Below are 19,860 nucleotides of genomic sequence, written 5' to 3'. Positions count from 1 at the left end.
AATGTCCAACCTGAGACTTTAAGGCTGCAGCTTGTAGCTGTTGACCCTTGTTATATTGTCCAGGGAAGGTTTTGGCTCCATTCTCTTTGTAACCACCCCTCAAAGCTGCAATTAGACCACAATAAAATAGATCTCCTAGTCTAACAGTGGGTAGAGAAACCACACTGAGATCTACCTCAGCGATCTGGAATGAGGTTCAGCATGTCCAAACATCAAGTAAACACCATCCAGCCAGAAAATCCTGGCAACGTGCGATGCATATCCTATGGTACCCAGAGTTCAACTCCATCAAGGGTGACTAGGTCCTGCATAATACATGAACAATGTCCCCTTTAACACGCATATTCATCATATCAAGTGGGAACTGAGATGCTGAGGATGTGTCACTCACACCCATCTACAGTCTGAAGTGGGGGGCAAAGAGTGAAATGACAAAGTCTCTTGATGTTCCCAAATTAGTCAGGTTTGCCAGAACTAGAGCTACTTGCAAAGAGTGACAGAAACATCTCAGGGTGCTGAGTGATTGGGCCATAATACGGCAAATGAAATTTGATGGTGACAAAAGGAAACTCATGCACTTGGGTAAAAAGAGCCCTAATTATACAAACACAATGATGGGCACTAAATTAGCTATTAACATGCAGGGAGGAGATCTCAGCAGCACTAGAGATAATTCTCTGAAAACATCAGTTCAAAGCTCATCCATCATCAGAAAAAATGAGAAAATGCTAGGAATTACTAAGAAAGTAACCAAGGATGAAACAGGAATGTTATTAAACAACTGCACGAAGCCACATTTTGAACAGTATATGCAGTGGTGGTCACTCTTAGACAAGGTCATGAAGTGGATGATAAAAATGATCAGAGAAATAGAGTAGCTTCTAGATGGAGAGTACATCAGCAAAGGACCTTCCATTTAAAAAAGAGACAACTCAGGGAAGTCTAAAAACCCATCAGTAATACAGGAGAAATGAATAGGAAAAGAGTGCTCACAATTCCTTACAGAATAACAATGCAACAGCCAAACCTCTCCCAAAAGACTCCTTGTGCACAAAACAAAGAATGTACTTTTTAACTTGGTGTATGATTAAGTCACGTAACTTACTGCCACAAGACCCTGTGGACACCAAAAATATGAACAAGTTAATGTGCAGTTAGACAAATTCAAGGGGACGATGCATCCATCAGAAATGCTCAGGCACTGCACCATGCCAAAAGATGGAAGAAAACTGCTCTTTCCATGCCCTATTTCTCTTATTCTTTGTCTGACCCAGATATTTGCAACCTATTAAACACCACGGAAAGGTTTCCAAAAAGGTCCCTTTTTCTGTCATCCACACATTTGAACACTCAGTGCATGAGAAACGTCATCTCAGATGTCTCCTGGATGTGTTTAGAGGTCTGCCCCAGCCCAGCTGGTCAGCACCAAAGACCCTCCAGCAACCAAGGTCTGCTGCAGCCCATTTTCCAGGGGACACAGTCTGTAGAATTTCCATTTCAAGGGGTCAAGCAGCTTCTAAAACACCCTCCAGTACGGTCTTCTGCTCTCTTATCTGCAAATTACACATCTTTTGGTGAATCAACCTGTAACAATGCCAACAGCTGGAACAAATATTGGAGGAGCTGCCAAACCAAAGGTACCTTATTCTGCTGAGCTGTTTGTCAGCACAGTGCCCTCAGCTAAGGGCTAAGGGCAGTCACGATCTCCCACGTAGTTGGAGGATCTGCAGCGTGATGCATCACTAAGGACCACGGATCATGTCCCCAGAGCCCCAGCACTCCATAGAAGTAAACACCGCAGCCACGGGAGAGCAAGCAACTTCAGCCTGGCTCCAAGCAAGCTCCTTGTGGCTGCAATGGGCTTTCAGCCCTGTACCTCTGCTGCCCGTGGTAAATCTGACCGTGCATTTAGATTTGTTCTAGGAGGCTGCTTTAACGCTGCAACACCATTTCTCCTGCTGGCCTTCAAGACCCTTCTGTGGAATAAGAAACTGCCTCAGAGCAGATCAAAGATGTCCGCAGACAGGCTGCTGAAGAGGAAATCGCTTCTGGGCTTCCCATTTGTGGGGTATGTTTCCCTTCATACTCAGCCCAGTGATTAGTGCTCACCAGGGAATCCGAGCTGCAAAATGAATTTGAGAAGACAGAGCAGTGTCAGGCTGTTAGTAGCTCGAAAAGGATTTGGCTCCCCTGAGCCTGAACACTGAGCGTTTACCACTCAGGCCCCTGCAATAGATTTAACTACCAAATGCTTCAAAGAAAGACGTGCGGTGGCCTGCCTGCTAGGAACGCCCGCTCCGATTCCTCCCGGAGGAAACCATTAGCGCCTGAAAACGGAGAAGCCACGGCCTTGGCCGCAGCATCTGGGGTTGGACGCTTCACTGCAGAGCAACGCTAGATCCGTACGAGCGTCAGGGCTATGAGACGCTTTCAGGAGCAGCCACTGTGCTTAGGCTCGTATTTTTGGAAACAGGATCCCAGAGGGCTGCAATGGACCCCGCTTGCTCTCGCGCCAGCCCTGACTGTTTTGGAAAGTTTGGTTAAGTTCCATTTGGCTGCTTCCAAGTTATTCGAGCAGAGAAACAGGGGTTATTGGTTAGAGGAGGTCTCAGATTTTTCTGAACGCAGTTGGGTCGAGAAAGCGCGCATGTGGCCTGCCTGCTGCAGTTCCCGCAGCGAGGCAAAGCAGCCTCTTCGCACCAGCACGCAAAGTCACGGCTAACTTAACAGCGTTATTTGAAAGGACGTATTCGGAGCTCATTGCCTGCGTCTGCTGGGTCCCGTCCCCGCAACCGGGGCAAGAGCCGCCTTATCTGCAGCCCAGATGCTTCAGCTTACCATTCGCCTCCTCTTCATCTCTTTTCACACTGCTGGCAAAAGCCACTTTTCCCGAGAGTCCTACCAGCGCCTGCTGCTTTCCCCTGGCCACAGTTTTGCACGGACAGGCAGGGTTGCTCCAGACTGCCCGGCAGAGTCAGCGCCAGCTTTTCCGCGTGCGCCTCAAAATGCCCTCGCCAGCCGGGAGCCCGGGGCGCCCCTCCTTCTCCTGAGCCGCTCCGCTCGCCGTAACGCTGATGGTAAAGAAACCTCGGTGCGTCTCCAGGGAAGCGGGACTTGGAGAGGGGCACAAAGACTCCCGCAGCTGTGTGTTTGCAAACAACCCAGCTGAGCTGTGAAGAGGGGCTGAAAGCAGTAATTGTCTTTAATTAAAGGAGGTTGGAGGCATCCCGAGCTTTGACAAAAGACACTTCCCAGTCTGCTAGCAGCTCCAGCGCTCATCGCGGCTGCAGCCGCAACTAGACCTTTCTCCAGCAGGCCCCTAGGTTCGAAGGCTGAGTGTGGCAGCAAGGATGCAGCCATGGATCGGGTCCCCAGAGCCGATGCCAGGGCACAGCCGGGGCAATGCCAGGTCCTCGCAAGGCACAAAAGCTGGGGGCACAGCTGCACTTGGAGGAGAAGCTGAGAAGACAGCTTACGGCAGGCTAAAAGCCCTGGGATGTCCGCAAGTAGGGCCTCTTCCAGCACGTCTGAGGCAGAGGGGCCCAACTCAGGACAAAACAGCTGCACAGAGGTGTTTTGCTCTCAAGATTTCTGCCTTCTTGCTTCTCTTTCATGCTCGGGGGCTCTGCTTTGGTGCCTACGGTGCAATCCCCCGGGAGGTCACATTATCCATGAGATGCTGCTTCCTCCCGCCTACTCCCGTTTGCTTTTGGCCTTCCAGCACAGCAGCGTGCAGGAAATCACGGCTCTCGTTTCCATAGAAACCCCATCTCGCCCCCCTCAACCCCAAACGTATGCAACATGCTTGGGCTGACGCTGCTGTGGGTCCTGCTAACTCATCCTTGGCTCGTTAACGAAGGGAGTCTCGTCTGCTTTTGCATTAGAGTTTCTCTAACCCAGCCCCTTCTCAGGACAGCCCCGACATCAGGCACTCGTTCGGGCGTCACGACTCCTGCCGCCAAAGATATATGCCGTGCTAACGTTACAGCAAAACAACACTTGCTTTCAGTCTGAGCCCTGATCTCAGCTTTGCGCACTAGGTTTTTATTGCTTTCCCATAGAGGCCCCCTCTTCCCATGCACCCAGCCACTCTGCTGGAGCAAGAGCTGCCTTATAAGCAGAAGGCCCACAAAAAACAACCCTTGTGCACAGGCAAATTCATGTTGTTGCCTCTATAAAGGTCCCCTGCAGAGCACATGCTTGGGACAAGCACCACTGATGGTGCATATGCTCTAGTGCCCATCCACAGAGAGCCACGTGAATCCAAAAATGGTCGAAATTACTGAGCACGCAGGGGCCGCGTGTGAACTGCATGTGTGCTGGGCCTGGCGTGCCCTAGCCAAAGCACTGCGCGTGTTCGGCAGGTCCCTGTGCGCGTATTTGTGCCTGGGAAATCCTGGGAAGAACAGCCGTGAGCTAATTCGAGAGAAACAAAAACAAACTGGGATTGGTTCCATCTGAATCGGGCAGAGAAAAACCTTTCCAGAAGCAAAAAAAGGACCAGTTCTAATTATAGGGTACCCTAAAGATACATACACTTAGATTTGTCATTCTATTTGCAAGTTAACTGTATTCACAGTGGCAACACGATTAAGTAGCGGGCATGACAAAGTTCCCCTTCCAGCCTCCTAAACTTTCCTTAGAAATCCAAACAACCAGAAAAAGCGATAACCGGGGGCAACCCGGTGCACCCTGCTACTTCTAGTTCTGCAGACCTTTTGCAAGTCCTAAGGCTAAAATTTGCACAGCCACAGCTGGAACCCTGATCTATTTGGGAAAATCTGGAGACTTTCTTCTTACTACGGCCACTGTGTCTCTTATTCTCCAGTCTGTGCCACAGGTCCACCCCCAGGGTGTAAAATGAGAGTAAAACACTAACATTATTGCTTCGATCAATGCTCGAGCTGATGTGGGTGAAGGTAATTGCATAACCACTGTGCTTGTGAAGGTGACTGAAAATGACGGCGAGGGCATCCGACGCGCAGGACCGAGTCCGTCTTCTTCAAACGAGGGGAAGAGCGGGAGGCACGAGGCACCGCGCAGCACACCAGCCTACTGCAAATAGTAGCAGAGCAGCGATACCTAGCGTTTTTCGATCCATAACATTCTGTTCTACCTCAACCTGTAAAGAGGCCTCATCTTCTCCTCGAAGATGAGCAGGAACCTCCCATATCTGTGAGTTCAGTTGCGTGACTGCCTTTTGCTGTATTAGTTACATCATGCTTTGAAATTGGTAATTTCCAGTTTCCCAAAGAGGCAAAGAATCTTCTCCGTAAACCAGAACTGAGGGAAAACAGCACATGGCAGCGGTGCCGGGACGTGGAGGATACCGACCAGACCCGTTGTACAAAACCACCCGCTCTCCACAGACCAAACCCTTCCCTGTGAGCCCAAGCTGCAGGTTTTCCCGTGATGTCTACAGCTGCATGGTCTGTCCAGCACGTTTTAAACCAGCTGCTCAGATGTACTGAAAGCAACACAGACACGTTAGCAAGCTGAGCTGGCTGGTGACAGTGTGGCCAAGTTTTGGTGTCTCAGAAGACCACTCTGTGTGTTGCCAGGAATAGCCTGCAGAAGTAGCATTTTCACTATGGTAAACCTTCCTAAGCTTCATATCTTCAGTTACATGAATCCTCGAGGTGAGGAGAGTGTACTACTACGTGCAAACCCAATACCGTGCTGTAGGTGTCTGAGCCACCTGTAAGACACTGGCTATAAGCACCGGGATGAATCAGGAGCAGCTTATCTGCCCATATATGGTTTAACACGGTTACAACGATCTGCATGTCTGGAAAATCACCCACTGATACATGAGATTGGGGGGATAAAGGAAAATGGGAGGGGAAGGAAAGGGACAGAGGTGCAGTCACTCTGTGACGGTGCCCAGAGAGGTTGGTTTCCACAGAGACTGCCTAAAGACAGTGATCTGCACCTACCAAGACCATCAAAATCCCTGGTTAAGAGCATAATGCCCAATGACATCTTGCATCCATCCTGTCCCTTGATATTTAACCCACTTAGGTACTCTAGGCTGTCCTGCTGGGCACCAACCTGAATCCTTATATTCTGCATATCCCATGAAGATACACGTAATACGTACAGCAACAGTTCTCATGAAGAGCAGGGAGAAAGGTGGAACAGCATGGTGGAAATTACTGGCAGATGTCTGAAACCAAACATCCTCGCTACGCTACGCAGATAGTTCCCATGTCTCTGCAGATTGCCTCCTGGAGAGCTGCTGCCATAAAAAGGTAGATATCATGCATTTAATGGAGTGTGTTGTTTGCTGTTTGACAAATATTATCTCTTACTACAACTTCTTCAAAAGTTACTGCAACTTCTTCAAAAGGCATCCAGACTGGGAGAACAGACATTTGGAGCAAAACATGCACATTAATCTACTTTTATCAGCTTTACTTCAGACTGCACTTTCATTCTTAATAATCTTGAGGGCTTAGGCATTTTGATAGTTTAGGATGAATAAAGCTTTTTTTTGCACAACTCAGAATCACATGTCTATTCTACCATTTATCATTCACTCTATTCCAGTCCTCTATGACAGCTGCAGGTGATAACGCTTTGGAAGGAAATTGCTAACTTTGGTTTCAGAGTTAAAAATTGTCTTCTTGAGCAGAGAATCTCCTTGAGCTCTAAGTGTGACAACAGTCTCAAACTGCAGCAAGACTTCTCAAGCGTGAGCTCGTCTTTGAAAAACCATCGACGTCCAGCTATCGAAGAGGCAGATATTCCTTCAAAAGGTTATTTTGAATTTGCCTCTTTACTTATAGGAGTTTTTTCTAGCCATCTCCAACCAAACTTGTGGGGACCTACCTGGAGTCCCTGCATCTGTGACTCAAACACGTGCTTTCTGGGCCCCTCAACCCTTGCTGGTCCCTGTCTGTGAGTGCAAAATGGCACTGTGGCATCCACAGGCTACCTTGGAGGGGTGAGCACTCCTCAGGGCACCCTCCTACAGACAGGTCAAGCCAGGCACAGTTTAATCTCTCATCAGCGATCTGTCTCTGAGCATGGGATGCGTTGCACCACACCCTGCATTCCTCTCCAGTCCTGTGCCCCTGGGACCTAGGCTAAGCACGGTATTTATTTGAAAATTTATTTCAGCCGTCACAGAAAATGAGATCTGCTCGAATGCAGCCTCGTACGTTTGTGAGCGGGAAATAAAGCCCTTGCCATTTGCGGCCGGCAGCGCCCAAGTTTATTGTGAGTTCAGCCCGGCAAAATCATCAGTCATCGTTTGCAGCCCAGCACAGAAGCCTCAAATGCAGACCAGGTCTCTGCTAGCGATGTAGCACGGCGTTATCGATGACTTGCCATTTTGGCTGTATTTTAACGCAATGTGATGCCGTTCTGGTTGCATTCACTTAACACAAAGGCAACTTTAGGGGCATCTGCTGTTCTGCAAATGCTGCAAGTTTCCCAGTCCCTCTGGCAGGCTGAAATCCCGAGAGTGGGTTCTTGGAAAAGTCTTTCAAGTTTACAACAGAAGGAGCAAAACTAATATTCCCAGTTTAACTCCAAGGGCTCCAGGAGCACCCTTGGCACGTGCTAATTTAACCCACTGAAGCAAGGAGGAGTCTTTTCCCAGGCCTTGCTTCAGAGACCTGGAAAGGTTTCACAGGAGTTGTCTATCTACAGAGTGCAATCTGTTCACGCAGGTCCCTGTTTTGGATGCGTTCCTGCAAATAAAAGCTCCCTGGATGCGGGAAGAGTGATGCACTGAGCTGGTACCTTCTGCTCTCGGTATGATTTTCTCTGTCTCTTAACAGGATGCTTTCCAAGACCTGCTCACACTTGATGCTGTTTCCTTTTCTCCTGCCTGCAAGACCAGCTCTTCCGCAAGTTATTAGTTTCCCAGACGCTAAGAAACAGTCTCCCAATTTCTAGGCAGACGCGAGAGCCCTCACGGCCCCCATACAACCAGCACAGCTAACAGCAGGACGGCAGAAAACCTGAAAAACGGTGCAAGAAAAAGCGGGTTATGGAGCCGCTGACCCACGATTTCCGCTTCTTAACGCAGCACAGCTCTCCCACAGCGCCCCGAACGCGAATCCCTCGAGAGCGACGTCAGGGCCGCCGCGGCCGAAGAGCGCGCAGACAAAGACGGGTGAAGCTTCCTGGGAGGGAAGAACGACTGCCGTGCCGGTCCAGAGCCTCTTCCGCCTGCGAAAGTATTTCCGACGGAGTCATAAGCCGTCCCAAGTACGGCACGCGCGTGCCGGAGCCCTGCTTTGAAATACCTGGTGGCCAGCTCCCAAAAGTTCGCTGGGCTGCGCTCCTTCTTTCTTATTTTAACACCTTTTCAACCTTTTTAGCTTTTTTCTTTTTTTGGTTCTTTTCTCAGAAACTAGTTCCCCAAATGCCTAGGAAAATAAAACAGAACAGAAGAGGGGATGCCTTAGGCTAACTGTGCTGCTTTCATTGCATTTCTGCTGGCTTTTACCGTGATGTTTGCGGAGCTCCTTCCTAACGGTGTTTAAATTGTAATTCCTGCTCGCATGAGGAATGAGAAGTGCCGATCACTGTCGCCGAACTTACGGTCTCCTTTGAAAATCACAGCACATGAAAGTGTTGTGTATTTTGCTTGGCTTGACCTAATTTCATATTGTTTGAAGTTTGGTGTGCATAAACACAGCCATCATGCTAGCTATGAAACATTTTGATTCCATTTCCTAACCTTTATGGGGATTTTTATTCATACTTTCCAGCAATATACTATGTTTCTAAGGCATATGGGGAACAATATAAAGTTTCCCCAGAGCTAATTAAGCTAATCATGACTTCGAGATTAAATAGTCTGTATGATTTTTACCTTGTATTGCCAAAATAAAACAAAATACTGAACTCTTGCAGGGTGATCATCTGACATCAGACTAGCTTCAAACCGGCAGCTTTCCTTGCAGAGAACATCTGAGGATATTTCCCAAAATTAAATGTTCATAATCATCTCTTGGTTTTGGCCTGACTCACAGAACAGCTTCAAATGGAAAACACCATCGTCAAGAGCAGCATTTGGTCCAGTTTTCCTTCAGTTATGTATGATGAAGAATATGTTCCTTCTGAACCATAAAAATCCAGCCCCATGCTAAACCCAGGGAGAAACCCTCATCCCCTCCCAGATCTTTGAATGCCTTGATTCCAACAAAAAGCTAAGGGCTATCGGTAGAAAACATGTTCACTTCATTTTATAGTCATAATGAGTTAAAATCCTGGAAGCCTGGGCCTGGATGCCAGCTATTCATTAAAAAAAAAAATAAAGAAAAAAAGAAAGAAAGAAGAAAAAAAAAGAAAAAAAAAGAAGAAAAAAGAAGAGGAGGCCTAAGAAGGTAAGCAAGGAAAAACAGAGAAACCCCGCTCTCCCACCAGCGTAAGCGTGGGGTGCTTCCAGAGAAGTCAACTGAACTATTCACATGGGTGTAGCAAGGAGAGGAATGTGATTTTTGATCCAAAATGTTTCCTGTGTAAAAATAAGACAGAGAGAGATTTTCTTATCTGCGCAGAACGTGAGCTCTGTTAAAACACTCACATTACAGCAGCGGCCCAGTCCCTGCACCCAAGTTTGCAGCCCATGAGGGACACTCAGTGCATGCAAACGGGTCAGACGGGATGTTATTTTTATTCCGATGGAGAAGCAATGACACTTGGCCCTGCCTGGGTCTGCTCCCACCCATCTCCTCACATCAGCCCACTGCTCCTGACATCATGCTGTGCCTGGGGAGCAAGGAGTGGCCAAGCAAACTGCTGCAAATTAGGAAGGGGAAAAAAGACCTTCCCTACATCTCTGCTGGAGGAAGAGCTTGTGCAGCGAGAAGAACCAGCTCGTGCAAAAGGACTGCGGGAAGCACCAGCTGTGGTAGGTAGGTGGGTGCAAGGCAAAACTCCACTGCATCTCCTTGAGAAACCCTGGGATGACCATACTGGTGATCATTTCCATCAGGGTACTGAGCAGTTTTGCTGGACCTGAGATACCCCCCTTTTTTCCCAACACTCCCTTTACGCAGAGGGCAATGAGACATGCCTCGTGACCTGCCCATGCTAACAAATCAGAATATGCTTTTCCCCTCCCCGCTTCCAGTGGAGTGCTCTCAGGGTTATCTTCTGTATCCTCCTCAGGTCTCTCCTATGCCTTCTCAGCAGGGCTAGGAGCACTCTAAAGCACTCCTGCTGTTCAGGAATCACACCTTGACGACACGTGTTCTGGAAAATCTATTTTGATCCCTTTCTCCAAAGAGAAAAGGCCTTTGTGGAATGTCTCAGCCCATGCTATGTCTTGAAAACAAAGCAGATCCTTCTAATCTCCTTTGCCTGCTTGCAGCCATGAAAGTCTAGTCCCTCAGAACCTGGATTTCTGATTGTGAGATGAGTTGTCCACCTCCCATCGTCTGCAGTAGAAGTCTTGCCGCATTCCTGGACTATCTGTGCCCCTCTTTGCTAGGTCACCATCCCTTGGGGCTTTGGATCTCCACAAAGAAAATGGCTCACAGTCCCACCTGTCTGACACTGCCTCAGCTCTCCCAAGCTTCCCTGGTCCTATTCTGATCTGCAGAAGCCTAATGCCATCCAGAAACGCAAAGGGAACAGGCTGCCATCCCCTCTGACTCTGCAAGGCACCAAACAGGCTCGGAGCAGTTAATACCGAGCAGCTGCAAAACCTGCCAAAGCCCTAATTGGATTCACAACATGGAGGGGTCAGCAAGAAGCAGGAGGGAGAAGAATCAAAGTGATGGAAAGAAAGACGCTGTATTCTCGCTTCCCAGACGGAGAGGGAGGAGAGGGAGAAGCCCAAAAAGCAGCATCCACAATGACACCAAGCCATCGCCGGCTGGGAGCATTCAAATTGTCAACAGCCCTGTAGAAAAGGCAGACAAATTCCTGTTTTGTACTTGGGAAGAAGCCAGGTGATGTAATCATCTTATAGGATGATGGTGAAATACTTTCCATTCCAGCAGTAACTCAAGATGTTGAATAGCAGCTACTAAAGTTAAACACTGTTAAATCGGTATGTCAGGATAGTGTCTACCTAAGAGTTTTTAGAGAGTTGGCTGATGAACCAGTGGACAGTTAACGTTCACTTTCCACATGCCGTGAAGTAGTGGGATGTTCCAGAGATGTAGGAAAAAGCTATTTGTTAGATGAGGCAGTCTTGACTATTTTAGGACTGCCACTCCAGCATCTGTACCAGGCAAATAAAGATGTGCCAGCTATGGGACTCAGTCAGTAAAGAATTAAAGGAAGGCAGCAGCAGACGTGAAAATCTATGTACATTTATGGAAAACAGATTAAGGCAAATTAGCTTCGTATGTTTTTTGATGCAATTACAAATTGGGTTGGGAAAGGTAACAGTGTTAATGCAATGCACCCAGACTTCTGTAGAGCATTTCCCTTGGTAACACATGATATTTTATTCAGAAATTAGAGGGTCCACAGACACTGTGGGACATATTCAATGCATTAAAACTTGGCTAGCCAATACTGCTTTGCTCTGCGATCTCAGCAGAGAATTTGCAGTGAGCAGGTCTGTTTCTACTAGAGCCAACAGATTTGGTTCATGGCTCTGGGCTATTAAACATTTTTATCAATGACCCAGAGAAAGCCCAAAATATTCCTAATAAAGTTAGCTGATGACACGGAAGTTGTAGTATGGTAAGTGCTGAAGAAGATGGGCAATCTGGATGCCTTGGTAAGCCATGCACAAGCAAGCAATACTCATTTCGGTACAAATACATGTCAAATCACACCTCTGGGGAAAGGATAGAGGCCATACGCGTGGCCTGCATGCAGTCATGGCAGGAAGACTGTGGGTCACGGCAGGCAATCAGCTGAGCAAAAGCACCCCATGGCCAAAACAGCTAAAGCAAATATGGGACATACAAACAAGGACATCTCAAGGAGGGAAGTCCACTCCAGCACTAAACTGATTGCTGTGAGAATCATGTTTACATCTGCAGTATGGTGGCTCCACCACTAAAAAAGCCAAAGGACTGGCAAGGGTGGGGAAGAGCTAATAAGGCTTGCTGGACAGTTTACCCAAGAGAGAGCCAAAGGCTCACAGATTACTCTTAAATAGCCACACGGAAAGCAGCAATGTGATGATGAAGGACTTACTGGACAACGTTTGCCAAGGTCCAAATGTCTGGCATAGTCAGGTAGTGAGAAGGCTTATGCTTTTCACAGAGGATGAGAAGTCACTGGAAGAATTTAACAGATAATTCTCCTTCTCTGGAAACATTTACATCACAATTGGCTGTATCTGCTCTAGTTCAACCAGGAATGTTTTCTATAAGAATTTAATTACCCCTAGGGCCTTATAATTTATTAGCTGGGTCCAGCATTATCAGTGGAGGCCCAGAACCAAAACAGGCATGGAGCCATAAATAGCCTCTTATCTTCAAAACATCAGTACATATGGAACACGATTACAAGACAGCTAGAACATATCTTTCCCCAGCGCATCAGAAAGACCCCTCCACACATTCCCTTGCGTGCAGCCAGCCTATGTCCTGCCCCCAAATCCAAACACAAACACAACACAGCTAGAACAGATTCGTATTTTTTTCACACAGCTCTGACACAGAGGAATAGCTCTGAGTCCTGGATATGCATCCGTACACTCATCACTACCTCTGTGCACCCTCTCCATACCCACAGCACACAGCCAGTGGGGTGCACAGCACATCTACAGCCTCTCCACTGCCATCACATGGCACAGCCTGCGCTCTCTGTTGAAACCACAGAGACCAGTTGCGAGTCTGGGCAACTGCGTAACACGGTCACAGCCACACTGGACCTTAAGTATCATGCAAACACGTGTAGGGAAGCCCAGCAGGGAGCCTACCTGCCTGTAACATCCCTACCCAAACCTAGCAAGATAGTCTTGTACAACCTCAAATAGTGATTCCCCATGTATTAGTCTGCTATGACAACGATCTCAAAGGACATGCTTCTCCCTTTAGAGTTGGACTTGGGCTGGCTCGGTGTTGGAGTTGAGCCGGGCTGGTGGACTTGAGCTGAGTATTTGGTTGAGTCAGTGGTGAAGCCAGGCTGGGTCAGTGTTGGAGATAGATAGATCAGTTTTGGAGCTGAGCAGGGTTGTTGGTTGAGCTGGTCAGCTGGGTCAATATTGGGCTAGATGAGTGCTGGAGTTAGAGCTGGAGCTGGCTCAGCACCTCCATGCTCTCCATCTTGGCTCTCTCCCCAGGAGAAGGAAAGAGTAGGAGTATGGTGAAGAAGGTTCCCTTCCTGCCTCCCTTTTATGGTGTGACTTACTGTTGAACCCTCAGGCCCTTGACAGCAGTGGTCTGGATTCACCTTGAGCTGGAGAAGAAAATGAGTGGCCAGCTGCATCCTCTACAGACCACCTTGGTGACCAGCCTCCTTCTCTTCCCAGCACACTACCGATCTCCCCACCCCACCATTGCTCCAAGTTCTCCCCTCCCCAGCAATGCTGGTGCCCCGAAGGAATGAAATAGTAGTAGGAAGGAACTGTCACACGGTCCCTTGTTATCACAGCATGACCAGGACTCCCTGTGCTCAGTGCTGTACAAATCCAACAAAGAAAAGGATGTCTGCTGTGAATGCAAGCGCCGCAGCTACTACAGTGATTAGATGTGTGGCCAGAAGTCCCCAGAAGCCGGAGGGAAGGTGGAAATGGGGGCATGGCTCAACACGTAGCGTCGGCAGCCAGTGACTGCTGTCTCCAAGCAGGCAGAGACCATCGCAGGCAGCGTTCGATTACAGTCCAGTCTAAATAGAGAGCAAGGAGCACAATAGCTCTGCCTCCTCCGTCGCAGAGCAGAGCCAATGAATATCAGCGGCAGAGAGCGAAATGTGCTTAATACGCTGCATGGGAGGGACGGGCAGGGGGGGAAAGGGAGGAGGCAGCCCAGACAAAGAACGGGGAGATGGAGAAAAAAAAAGGCGAAGGCAGAGAGCAGGAGAAGGTGAAGCCAGGAAGCTGGGAGAGCAGAGGCTGGGCGTATGGAGACGGGAAGGGAAGCAGCGCAGGGAGGAGCGTGCTCCGAGCCCCTCGCCAGCATAACGGAAAGAAACAGGCCTAGCAAAATGAAAATCTCTTAACCACACAGAATTGTTAACTGCTCCCAAATCCTTTTGTGCTGGGGCTGCAAGCTTAGAAGAGCTTAAGCTGTTAGATGCATGAACTTCCTCCATAAATATCCCTTGTGTACACTGCTTTGAGCAGGCTCATACTGTATTAGCCAGATGAAAAGCCCAGCAGAGAAAATGAGCAGCTCTTCTCAGGGCCTTGCATCGGCATTGCGGGGCCAGCCGTCGCTTGGGATGCCCTTTTCCACAGAGATTTGTTAGCAGGGCAGCACAGGTGAGCGGCGTCCCCCACACTCCTTGCCATGTCCCATGCTGGCACGTGAGAGTATTTCACACCGAAAGCCAGCCCGGATTTGCTTTTGTTTTGCTTTTGGAAAGGGGCCCAGATTTCCTCCCACCCTTTGAAGCACACAAAAAAAAAACCCTGCCAGCCACATGTATGAGCAAGTTCTCCACAGCAGACGGCTAATACGTTGCCTCTGCTGGGACCAGCAAAGACATGATGGGAGCAGCACAAGGATGAAGAATTGCACCCACAGGTCCTTCCGGAGGTGAGCTGGGGAGGAGAGCCCTTTCATTGCCTTACTCAGCTGAGGTGAACAGCCCCTTTCCTGGGACCCCCTGGGATGCTGAGAAAGGATGGAGATGCTAAAACTCTCCCACCGTCTCTGCGGGTGACTGTGCAGCTCCAGTCACAGAGCCCCGTGCAGGAACGGCTCCACTCGGCTGCAGTGCAGCCCCGGAGCCAGCTGCCCCAAGGAGACGGTGGACTGCAGGCCACTGCATGATTAATGACGGCAGGGAGCACAGAGCCGCACACACATAAGCACCGGCTGGAGAAACAGCTGCTGAGGTACCGGACCTCCCAAAATCCTGCTGCTGCGCAAACAAAGAGAAGACCCAGCCTCACTCCTGCTTGTTTGCTCCATCTCGAGCCCCCTCTCCTGCTCACTTTGCTTTCCCTGCTGGCCCCAGTAAGGCAGGCTGCAGAAGTGGGGCTCTCTGAGGGAGGTCCTGGGTACCCAGAGCATGCCAGGCCCCACGGGGCACAGGGACTGTTCCCTGCACAGGAGGATCAGGGAGCCCATTTGAATGAGCTGCACCCCATGAGAAACCATAGCTGCATCAAAGCCAAGTGTTGCATTTTCATATTTTGTTACAGCAGTACTTTTAGCCCCAGGTCCTCTGAGAGGAAAGATGCTAGAGCAGAGAGATCCTGTTTGTCTCTCTCTCCATCCTAGACTTTCACGTCTGGTAGGGAGCTAAACCCATATCCTCTGCCTTCAGAGAAGCAGTTGTTCCCATCACCTAGAGCTCCATTCCCGATACATCCTGCGGCTGTTTGCTATTCCTGTGAGCAGCTACAGCTGCAGACGCGTGAACGTTCCTAGCTCAGTGGCAAAAGACATTCATTGGCCCAGTAGGGTCAAAGGAAGACTATGAGCAGGCCGGCCACCAGCAGGACATGTGATGCCCTCTTCCAGGAGCAGGTGCATAGCACAACAGAGGTCTCCATCAAGAGCTTTACTTTGAGGCCTTTGGCCTCAACAGGTAACTATTTACCCACTTTCAAATTTTCAAATTTCCCTACGTTCTCCTCAGATTCCACTTTTAAATGTCTCCAGTAACTCTCATCCCTATCCTAGACTCTAAGGATGAGCGCTCTAGGAGAAAGGACATCATAATCAGGTTTTAGCATCACTGCAGGTGCCTCTGGTCCATCCCTTGAGACTAGGGCATCCTCTTGAGCCTAAAACATCTGTATAGGAAGGGGAATGTCCCAAGCCCTGAGCCTCCCAGTCACTGCAGCACTGTACTCTGGCCTGGCCTTCCAAGGGAAGCCCAGGATCAGCTCTGCCTGCTCAGAGAAGTATGCTGGGCCACTTTGCCATGAGGGCCCCTCTGTAGGCTGTGAGATGCCAGAGAGACCATCATGACTATCCCACCTGCAGCCCCAACCAAACATGGCCACAGATTCTCCCACCTTCAGTGTGTTCATCTCTTCATAATCAGCATCCTCCTGATGCTTGCTTGATGCTACCAAGCCACCCCTTCCCGCAGCAAGGAGAGAGGAGACACGGCTCCTTCCTAGCGCACCATCCAAGGCTGAGCCTTCCCTCTACAATGCTCACTGCTGTATCTATAATTGATCTCAGAGAAATTCCAGCACCGCTCAGATTGTGCTGATGCTATCAAAACTGTAATGTGATTTTCATGCTCAATCAGGATGAGGAGGAAAGAGTTTGTTCACCAAATGCCATGATTTGCTCTTGCATGGTACAGCCACCGGTGCCCAGAGCACACGCAGTCTTTGGTCCTGTTCTGCAGCTCTTCCATTTCCCTAACTTTCCCATCAGCCCAGCAGCTCCTCTCTATCTCTCCTCAAGCTCACATTGTGTTTCCTTCCCTTATACTGTCTGCGAGATTGAGGAAGAGAAAGAGATTGGTTTGGGAGCAGTCATTTCTGGGAAGGTGGCACAGGCAAGTTTGGAGCACCACACACATTGCCAAACAAATCAGTATCCTGCCTTTCTTCTCACCCATCCCCGGAGTGTGTGACCCAGTTTCCAAGAAAAGCAAGGCTCTCTGCCTTGGAAAGGCATGGTGAGTGTCCCAGGGCTCTCAACAAAATGTGAGAATCTGGCAGTGCTTTAGCCAGGAGGTCAACCTGGGCTCAGTCTGGGCAATGTTGCACCAACCTCTATCCACACAGAGGTAATGGCAGAGACTGGGGATAAACTATGCTCTTTCTGTAGGACAGTATTGGCATCACGGCAGTCAGTCGAGTCATACTGAAGAAACAGGCACTTCCAGAGATGCTACTTTAAACATTTACCTTAGGACAGGAGACCTGTGGCTACAGAGGGAGCTCAGAGGCTCACCAGGATTCTTGTCATCCTGGCTCCTGGACCAGTTGGGTCTCACCAGACAATGCTGCAGCCAACTTGTTCTCTTGCACTGCTGCAAGATCTCTGGGTATCAGGAGTCCTGCCCGCCTCACTCCCTACAAAATTCAGCCTCATGCTGAGGTGCAGGGCATAAACAAAAGCAGAACCAGTTCCTACCGTGGTTCCCCATCCCTGTTTCTGTGCAACTAAACAGGGACCCCCATCTCTTTTCCAGATTCAAAGCAATTTCTCCTGGTTCCTTTGCCATCCCAGCCAACACTGGCATAGTCTTTGTTCAGTGTTCTGGGAGATGATCGCAGATCAGAAGTGCAACTCTGCGGCATAAACCACAGTACACGGCTGCACATGTCCCTCCATGGCCTGGAGAGCATGAAAGTTATCACCGAAGGGCCTGCACCCTTGGACTCAGACACAGTGGTTCAGAGGACCCAAAGGTAATAAAGAGCCTCTGCAATGAATGGACAGGCCTGGCCACAACCTCCTCAGGCAGGAAAGAGGTGCAGAGGAAGGTCACAGAGGAAGCGAGTATCTGCACGCACACCGGAGCTGCGTACGGCTCTGCCCATCCGTTCATCCCATGTGCTCCCAGCGCTTTGTCCAGGACTGCTCTCCCTCTTGCTCCATCCCTGCCTCAGGAGGTCACTCCTAGGTTGATCATGCAGATTAAAGCTACAAATCCTAATTATCCACATGGAGCAGAGCCCACAGAGCCCAGGCCCTGGTCCAACTTGCCTCTCATGTCAGGAAGCAGGGCTGTAGCCTCTTCCTCCAAACTCCGGTCCCCGAGAGCTGGTGAAGGCACTGCTGCCTCCCGGGCAGGTGCTGGGAATCGCTGAGGCAGCGATGGCACAGGAAGCTGGCCCAGGGAGCAGCCAAAGGTTACAGGCTGTCCTGTCACCCCAGGGGCAGGGCACAGCCACTAGGCAGGTCAGGGCCCCTAAATGTGACAAAGAGCTCCTCAGCACCCTGGCCAGAAGATCCTCCAAGCCCTAATACATGACAATCTGCCACAGCAATGAGACAAGCCCATAAAGCAAAAAGGAAGATAAATAGTTACCTCTGCAGACGGTCCCATTCTCCACTGATTCATAACCTGCCCTGCACATGCAGCGGCCAATGGGCACCAGCCACTCGCCATCCCCGTTGCAGTATAGCTTGATGGGCACGTCCACCTCCTCCGCGTTGGTGATGCATGTTCCCCGGGCTGCCACCAGCGAGGTGCTCTCTGCTCCTGAGAGGGTCTCTTGGAAAACAGCCCCGTTCTGGATCACGCGGGGACACTTGCGGTAGAAGACACGGACTGCAATCAAGGACATGCAGCCTCCATAGTCCTGGAAGGCTAGGTAGAAACCATTCTTGGAGACAGGCCCAAAGCTGCGCACCTCAGTGTTAATCTTCATCACCCGGCCACCTAGGTCCACCTGTGAGAAACTCTCATCAGCAGCAATTGTGTCTACCTTCATCCACGGGTTTTCCATCCAATTGGGAAAAGTCTTCGTGGCCGAGTCAAAGTCTGATTCATAGTAGTAGAGATTAAAAGTCTCCTTACATGAGCCTGGAACATTAGGGATACTGCTGCAGTCCCGAACAGAAAATTTCATCTCTACATGGATGCGGTGGGCACCCCGCCTCCGGATGTACTTGGTCCGGAGCCAGTTGTTCTGGCTGGATTCAAAGACGTTGCACACCTGGTAGGTGCGGATTGTGTTCATGTTCTCGTCATATCCACTCACTTCTTCCCACTGCAGATGGGACACAAAAAGTCACTGGGTGGCATTGAAATGACATTCACAGGACTAAGTGTGAGCTATGTCCCCATCTGCTCCGCTGCTTCCCAACCCTGTTGTGTGTCATATAGGCAAGCTGTACTAGTACATACTGTGCCGCACCACGTCCACACTAGCAAAACAGTATGGATTCAGCCCCACCAGTACTCAACAAGTTGCCCAGGCACTCCATCACTGCACATCCTGCCAAATGCCCCATACTTATGAGGTTCCATCCCGATCCTGCATGGTTTGACCCAAATTGCATGCAAGACCTGCTCAGCCCAGTAAGGCCAGTGCAACTCAGGTCCTAGGCAGACCTCAGGACTGCCTCGTTGTCAGCAGTTTTTTATCTACCACCATACTTGCTGCCCAAAAGGATGGTAAAACCAGTGCCAGAGCACAGCCCCCTCTGCGCGTGGCACTGGTGGGGCAGGGCACGGCACGGCCACGCATTTCATCTGCAAGCAGTAATGTCTTTCGCAGGGGCTCTCACCAGTAGGCTATACCGTACTGCAAAGGCCTCTTAACTGCACAGCCTCGTAGTAAAGTAACACGATGCCTTTAGCAGATGTATTCCCACTGGGGCCACTATGGTTACAAATGTGGCAGACAGAACCTGCTTTCTCAGGAGTTCATAACGCGACTGTAAAACCTCCTTCGAGGCTGGAGCTTGAATATTAGTGCAAGGTGCAGACTAACGGCGTGCCAGCAAAACCACTCTCCAGACTGTGACAGGGCAGTGCCTTGCAGCAAGAGAGCCAGCAGGAGAGGGCAGCTGAAGAGCTGGAGCTCTTTGGACCTCCATCCTGCCCCATTAGCTGGCAAAGTGAAGCAGAGCCCAGGTGAGGGGGCAATCTGTGCAGGGAGGATCTCTGCCATCCACTGAGAACCCACCTGCACGTTTCACAGCAGCCACGGGACCGACTGATGGGCACTGCACGTTCGCTGCTTTTGTAACACGTGAACACAAAAATGTGGCCACCAAGTAGCTCTGGCTCACTTCCCTCCCATAACCCAATGAAACACCTCAGCCCTAGAGCACTTCTCGTGGCCCTTCCCTTTCCAAACTCAACCCCATCCACTAACCCAGCAGGTCTTAC

At 49.8% G+C, this 19,860-nt stretch overlaps 1 protein-coding gene across 6 annotated transcripts in view; it reads right to left on the bottom strand.

Moving 5' to 3' along the window:
- Positions 1 to 19,860, bottom strand: part of EPHB2 (EPH receptor B2) — a 121,570-nt gene that overhangs the window by 62,785 nt on the left and 38,925 nt on the right. For all 6 annotated transcript variants that reach the window (XM_062593638.1, XM_062593642.1, XM_062593640.1 and 3 more), the window contains exon 3: positions 18,049 to 18,733. In XM_062593638.1, the coding sequence (XP_062449622.1) occupies positions 18,049 to 18,733 (685 nt within the window). The remainder of the gene's footprint in view (positions 1 to 18,048; positions 18,734 to 19,860) is intronic.

This window comes from Rhea pennata, chromosome 22 (genome assembly GCF_028389875.1).
Source record: "Rhea pennata isolate bPtePen1 chromosome 22, bPtePen1.pri, whole genome shotgun sequence".
NCBI classification, from domain to species: domain Eukaryota; kingdom Metazoa; phylum Chordata; class Aves; order Rheiformes; family Rheidae; genus Rhea; species Rhea pennata.
The sequence above is the reverse complement of the archived record's forward strand: the minus strand, read 5'-3'. Positions and strand labels throughout refer to the sequence as shown.